At 47.6% G+C, this 7,515-nt stretch overlaps 1 protein-coding gene across 2 annotated transcripts in view; it reads left to right on the forward strand.

Moving 5' to 3' along the window:
* The first annotated feature begins 554 nt into the window (after positions 1–554).
* Positions 555–7,515, forward strand: part of Lpgat1 (lysophosphatidylglycerol acyltransferase 1) — a 66,649-nt gene continuing 59,688 nt past the window's right edge. The window contains exons 1-2 of one of the 2 annotated variants that reach the window (XM_005348888.2): positions 555–662; positions 1,428–1,692. In XM_005348888.2, coding sequence (XP_005348945.1) covers positions 570–662; positions 1,428–1,692 — 358 coding nt within the window. In that variant the 5' untranslated portion in view covers positions 555–569. The remainder of the gene's footprint in view (positions 663–1,427; positions 1,693–7,515) is intronic. The other variant, XM_013346950.2, reaches the window with a different exon arrangement.

Raw genomic sequence — 7,515 nt, forward strand, 5'->3', positions numbered from 1 at the left:
AGGGAAAAGGTTCCTCAGAACCCCAGCGTCCCTGGTACCCAAAGGAGGCAACAAAGAGCACGGTGCGCGCTCCCCTGCCGCGGCTCTGATTTCAGGAGCGTGCTGTCGCAGCTGGCCGAGGTCTTCTCCGAGATTCCTCTCCAAGCTTGGGCAACCCGCACTGGCCGCTCCCACCACAAAGAGTAAACCCTCCGCATCCGTCACCAGGGCAACCCTGCCACCCGACACCGAGGCTGTCAATACCGCGTCCAGAGCCGGCACTGGAGGAGGGCGCACGGTGGCCCCGCGTGCGGAGCGCCAGCGGCACCCCACGGCACCCACTCGAGCTGCCTCGCCTGGCCTGAGGCTCCAGCGCCGCGCCCCAGCCGGCCCCAGCCGCTCGCCCGCTCGCTTGCTAGCCTCCCGCACGTGTCGCCGTGATTGTCCCCGGCGGTATCCCTCCGCGCCCCCGCCTCGGCTCCCCCGCCCTTCCCGGGACCCTCGCCGGCCGCGCTGCGGAAGGATCGCACGCACGCGCGCTCACGTCCCGCTGGCCGCGGAGAAGCGAGGCCTGGGCCGCCACCGCGTCCATGACCGCGACCCCCGGGCCGGGGACTCCTGCCGCCGCCGCCGCTGCCGCCGGCCCTCAATCCTGTCGCCGCTCGCCGCCTGCGCCCGTTGAGGTGAGCTCGCTGGGAGAGACTGGGCTGAGGGGAGCCCGCCGGGGAGAGCGGGCTGGGAGACCCGGCTGAGGGGAGTCCCCTGGAAGGGAGCCCGTTGAAGGGAGCCGGAGGAGCTGACGCGGCTGAGGGGACCGGACCGAGGAGAGCCCGCTGCGGCGACCCCGAGGCCGCCCCCTTCCTCACCTGGGCAAACCGCTGCCCGAGCCTCACCTCCGCCGGGTGAGCGGGCGGCGGGCGGGCTCGGCATCCCTCGCCCCTCGGCGGCTTCACCGCCTGGGTCCCGCTCCCCTCCCCCTCCCGCCGGCTGCCTCTCACCTCCATCCTCCTTCCTGGGCCCCTCTCCTTTCCTTCCCCCTTAAAGACGAGGAAAAAGCGAACGGCCCGCCGCTGCGGCGGGCGAGCCCTGGGGGAGCCCCGGTCCAGGCACGGCCGGCGGTGGCGGGACCGTGTGCGGCGTCCGGCAGGTCCAGGTCACCGGCTAGCGGGACGGCTTCAGCGCTGTCTAAATATAATATATTCCGCCGCGGCCCGTGCCCCGCGGAACCGCTCTTGACCTTGTGCGGCTCCTCCCTCCTCCCCTCTGTCCCCCTCTCCCTGTCCCCCCTCTGGAATTTGACCTCGAGATCGACGCGCCGCCGCCAAGTGCTGCACCGGGGAGAGCTCAGACCCTCGCGGTTTTTCCTGAGGAGATTTCTGTGCTGCTGGCCGCTTTAGAGGTGTTGCATCCATTTTCCTTTCGAAATGATTTTTTCCTTTCATCCCCAGAAAGACGGGAGCGACGCCAATGTGAGCATGGCTGTGGCCGTGGAAGAAGCTCCGTGGATGGGCTGGGTCGTCGCGAAAGCCCTGATGAGATTTGCCTTCATGGTCGCCAACAACCTGGTTGCTATTCCATCCTACATCTGCTATGTAATCATACTGCAGCCCCTCCGGGTGCTGGACAGTAAGCGCTTCTGGTATATCGAGGGACTCATGTACAAATGGCTTTTAGGAATGGTGGCGTCCTGGGGATGGTACGCTGGATACACAGGTAAGGGCGAGAGCACGCTACAGCATATGAGCCAATTTGCAATGTTACGCATAAGTCAGGAGCCATGATTGAGTGTATATTATGCTTTGGGTTGAGAATGCTTTGGCTGTGGGGGGAAAGAAAGCCTTGCTGCATTTCTCATCAGAACCCCGAAGCCAGGAAGCCTAATGTTTTCAGAAGTACAATTTTATAATTAAATATTGTCGATAGATTCCTTAAATAGTGTTTTTTGGTGTGATTGACATTAACTTATTAAAAAAGGTCTGCAAAAGCTATCATAGAGGAACAGGAATGCATCGTGGAGGAATTTGGGGGCTCGCAAAGTGAACACATGAGAGACTTGGTCCATACGCATTGACATCTAGAAAATCCATAGGAGTCGGACTTCTGCTCAGACAGTTCTCATGCATTGTGATCCTGCACTGTGTTTATGTTTTAAACTCAGCCCTCCATTTCTGTTAAGTATGTTTCTTTTGTTTTCTAGAATTTATCTATTTTATCTCATAAATCTGACATTATTAAAAATTTAAAAATTGTTATGAGACTTAATTTGCCCAGAGTGTCTTTAAATGGATTTCTATTTTTGCTTTGACTCTGCATTTTGGAGAGAAGGGGTGTTAACCACAGTGCTGAAGGGGGCCTTCCGAGCGCTGGGTGAGAAGTGGTGTTTACCTGTAAACTGCACGTATTTTCAGGGCTTCCATTTCTGTCCAAATGCCATATCCTCCCCCCCTATTGTTTCTTTATTGAGTATTTCTTCCTTAAGATTGGAATCATGCGTGGAGAGGTGGGGTGTCTACCTGCGGAAGCTTGGCCAGGCTCCTCAGCACTCTGCTGTGGATCCCGCTGACAAGAATGGAGGGTACTGGAAGGGTCAGGAAGCAAAACAGTTCTCCATTTTCAATCCTCTCCCCCTCTTGACGACACAGCCTGCACCTGCAGATTTTATTTATCCGCACCAGAAAGACGACAGCACCCTGGTCTGGCCGACTCCTGCTGTGTGAGGAAATGCTGTCTGTTGTCCCATGAAGGCTCTCCCCTTCCCTCCTTGATAACTATTTTCCCGTGAGCCCCTGGGATAGTATACGTGTTGCTTCTCTGTGAAGAGCTGTTGAGACCCCACTGCTTTCTGGATATGGAGATGAGCACCTCCTCCTTTCTAGAGCCCAGTAGCAGCAGCAGTGGTAGAGAGACGCATGGAGCGCCTGCCTGCAGAGCTGAATCCCGTCTTAGCTGCACTGCTGCCTTAAGAATGGCTTTGCTCAGTGTAGTTGGCTTTCCCAGGTATGCTCTGTAATAGCTGGTGGATTTATTCTTTGCACAGTAGATTGAGGTTTGCTTGTTTGAAATGAGATTATAGGCTTTCAGAAACAGCTTCTATTTTTCTACTTAAAAGCAATGAAATAATCAAAATATTTGTACTTGTATGTAATACATATATGTGTGTCAGCCTGATGAAAGAAATCAATCACTGACCTTGAGATTATGAGAAACACAGGGCTTTTGCCTGGCGTTAGTCACCTGTGTCACCCCCTGTAACTCAGATCAGATCTCCTGCCTCAGCTTCTCAAGTGCTGGGATTTCCGTGCCTGCCTCCCGTGTGTTCTTAAACAAAGTTTCTTCGGGTGTCGTCTTTACTGACTACAGATTTTGTTTTTTTTTTTTTAATCTCCATCGTAATGGTTATGGTGTGACCCCTGTATCTTAGTCTCTTTGAAACATTTGCTCCTCTTCAGGCTATCAAGTGTTCGCAATTTGATCAGTTTTCATCAGATTTTAGTTTGTGTATTTACATTGAGGTTTTCATGAGCAGAATACTTGGTTATGGAGTCTGGCCACAGGCTGATCATAACAGCGGTTAGGAAGTCAGGCAAAGTAGGAATGATTTTGTTGAGGTTTAACGAGGCTAGCCTACATAGGTGTTAATGAACTCGTTTCTTTGCATTTTGTAGTTTGTTTCTTACCTTTCTACCAAGAGGGCAGTAGACATTTTGCTTTCCTTTCTCACCATTGGAAAATTGAACAATGTCAAAGGGACTCTCTCTCAGAAGATCTACTCAGTGACTTGGTGTTGGAATATTTGCCTGACGTGCACAAATTTCTGGTACCTCCAACAAACAAATAAGGTTCCTTGTTTGTGTAAAGGAAAATTTATTGAGATCCATGAAGAGGCAAATGTCATAAAAAATGAATCCTTCAAACAATGTGATTCTTGCCCCATAAGCCCATGAACCTTTCTTTGGTTTTTTTTGGAGATCTGCTCATCACCTCCCGTGCAGGTTAGCGTCTTTACGCCGGACTCCGTGTCATGGAAGTCGTCCTGTGCATTTTGCTCCACCACATTTCCTACACTGACTGTCCTGTTAGGATCAGGCTTAGGTTTCAGGATTAAAATTGCCAAAATTTTGTTGAAAAATCCACTTAGAAGGAAGTTTTAATGCCAGCTAGGGAAGTCAACACTGGTTTAGAATGACAGATTTTCCAGTTGTGGCCTTTGGTGTAAGGGAAGGTGGCTGCTCAGCTGAGGCCTGTAGCTACCAGGTGTGGTGATGTAGCTACCCTGCCTGAGATGGTAGCAGCTAGCTGTATGTGCATGAATTAAAACAACATAGAGTTGAAGTCCAGTTTGGTTACAGCTACATTCCCGCTCCGTGTTGGTGGCTCGGGGGCGCTGAACTGACAAGAATGGATACAGCACACTCTGTCACAGAGAATCCACTGGACAGCGCCAGCAAATTGTCCTTGTGGCTTTTTTTCCTTTTCCTAGGAGAATTGCATTTTATTTTTTATCAGGAGAACATGTTTTTCTTGATCTAACGAATTTCTGGGCCGGGGCTATAGCTCAGTGGAAGGATACTTGCGTATATGTAAATAAGCGGTTCCTTTGGGATACACTGGAAGGTGTGCAACAGCTCTGTGTAGAGGGAACCAAGTGAGTCCTGCAGACACTCCCAGGGTTCTTGTACCGGAGTGTGACAGGGTCTCATGCTGATATGTGACCCTGGAACTCACAAGATAGTCCAGGCTGGCCTTGAACTAATGATGATCCTCCAGCTTCAACTCTCACTGCAAGCTTTTAGAAGTGTGAGCCACCATGCCTGTCTTCCCAGAATTGTGTATTTTGTTTGTCTTCTCAGAGATGAAGAACTACCTATAGACAGAAAGATAGAAAGGGATTTTCTGGTCTGACTACCTGTTTCTGACTTTGTCTTGTCAGATGAACACATTTGTTGAAGGCATACTTGGTATTTGGGAGTGGTGAAAATTGCTACCACTAGCTCTTCAGTGGCAAATGATGTGTAGACATTTCTTACTGGGACCAGCGTTATACTGGTTTCCCTTGATACTTGAAAGGCCGTCTGGAAACGATACTGTCTTAACCAGTGGTCTACTTTGTGTAATGCATTACTTGGACTTGCAAGTCAGCCCATCTTCTCTCTTCCAATTTAAATGAAAACTGGCAAATTTTAGAGAGAGTATATATATACAACAAAATAGGCTCTTTTAAAGTAGTTTTTTGTCTTTCACTCACTTATTTGGTAAAGTCATCGTTATCCAAACACATTTAACTAAAATCTCAGGACATCAACAGTTTAAAGACATTAAGGATAAAGTGGAAGCTGCAGAATTTCTACAAAGGACTGAGAATCTTTGGGCCAGAGTTTGACTGGCAGAGTTTGCCTGGGGGCTCGCTGGGAACAGGCTCTGCTTAGCAAAGGCTGTTTTACTTAGTTGTGTAATTACCTGTGTTGGCTTCAGGGAGTGCTGGTGCAGTTCAGGCTGATGCTCCTGAGCCCAGGCTTCGCTGGCTGTGTGTTCACCTTTGTGGGTCACTTGACTATTTGGTAGTGTATGTGTGCTGAGCTGTGCCGAAGAATGTGTGGATATTTTGTTGTTAATTTTATTTTTTTACTGTGAGTGCAGGTAGCATCTGAAAAGCATTATTCTGATGGGAATGCAGCTTAGAACTCTTGAGTCAGTCAGTAGTAATGTTCCATCTTACCTCACGAGTGGGTATGCTTGCCTGTGTCCTACCCACAGGGCCTTCTTTAGAATCCTAGATCCTGACTCATTGTCTGATGATTGTAGGGTGCTTGGTCAGTGTGTTTGCATGTATATCTGAGATAGGGTCTCCTATTCCAGCCCAGCCTAATTCTGGGTTGGTGAGGCTGGTCATAAACTTCTGATAGTACTATCTCTACTTCCCAATTGCCGGGATTATAGGTTTATACCACTCCATGGGGCTGGATTTTGTTTTTTCCAGGAGATGGAAGCTAGGGCCACATACATGGGGTTTGAAGCCTCCACCCTAGAGTTACACCCCCAGTCCAGCTTTCTCTTTCTTGAATAATCTCTTTCCTTTTTTGTTTTTTTTAAATTTCTTCATTGATTGTCTTTCTCATATCAAGGTGACAATAATATGAAATATAAACCCCAAACCATGTCATATGGAGTTATTATTTTTCATTTAATATGTTTGTTAATAGTGCCTTGCTGATAGCTTTGTCTGGCCTGGAACTCACCTTGTAGATCAGCCTGCCTCTGCTTCCCAAGTGTTTGGGATTAAAGGTGTGCACCACCATGCTCAGCCCTCATTTAGTGTTTTTATTGAGCTTGTGCCTGTGTGTAGAAACAGGTGCCCTGGAAGTGTTTAGATGCATAAGGCGTGGTTGGTGTCTTTAAGGAACTCTCAGCAGCACTAGTAGGGAGGTAGTGTACCAGAGAGGACGGAGACAGAATGATGCTCTCGTGGAGATTCTCTCTGCCTGCCAAAGGGCAGCAGTAGCAGGCGGTGAGAGGGAGTGCTTACAGTCCTTAGGGAAGGAGATGAGGTTTCAGTTTCCTGGTTTGGGGACTCACCACTGCCCCATTAGGGAAACCTTGCTCTGTAGGGGTTTTCCTCTAATTCTGTCATCAGCACTTACAATAAATTTAAAATATTTGAATAATTTGTCAGTTTGAAATTGTTATTTTTGTGGCAATGATAGTAGTCAACACTCATTGAAACATAGGCCGAGTAGTTCTTCACACTTCCGCTTAATGTGCTTGCCGTTGGTTTCATCACTTCCCTGGTTAGTCATCTCATGCTTACAGCAGTTGTATTGGTTCGGTGCTATTATTATCCCCCTTTTGTTATTGGTGTTGAAGTAGAAATAAAGGTTTTACAGTTACTTCCCTTAAGCATTAATTGAATTGATGTTTGCCACAGTTTATTTTTGTATTCAAAGAGCCAATATTGATCTTTAGATCATGTTCCTAGAGTGTTTCTGAGTTTGCTGTCCTCTGTGCCCTTGGTTTCAGAGGTATGAGCTCTGAAATGAGTCTGACATCTGAGAGCAAAGTCACAACTGGGTTTCTGTGAAAAGCCAAAATACTGCTACTTTACAATGTAAGGAAATTTATAAAATCCCTCTTCCTCTATGTTTTATGTTTTCATATGTAGGATGTATGTATGTAATGTAGGATGTATGTATTAACGTAGGATTATGTAATGTAGGATGTATGTAACATAGGATGTATGTATGTAATTAGGATGTATGTAACGTAGGATGTATGTATATAATTAGGATGTATGTAATGTAGGGTGTATGTAATGTAGGATGTATGTATTAATGTAGGATGTATGTAATGTAGGGTGTATGCAATGTAGGATGTATTTATTAACATAGGATGTATGTAATGTAGGTCTTTAACCTCATTGCCTGTTTTTAGATTTTTGTTGTTGTTCAGATATTTAAGAAGCTTTGTATTTTTTTATTTCTTTATATCATATTCTTAGTTCTCTTTTAATAACCCTAATGAAGAGGGTAAATTTCTTTTTTT

The sequence above is a fragment of the Microtus ochrogaster genome, chromosome 6, assembly GCF_000317375.1.
Source record: "Microtus ochrogaster isolate Prairie Vole_2 chromosome 6, MicOch1.0, whole genome shotgun sequence".
NCBI classification, from domain to species: domain Eukaryota; kingdom Metazoa; phylum Chordata; class Mammalia; order Rodentia; family Cricetidae; genus Microtus; species Microtus ochrogaster.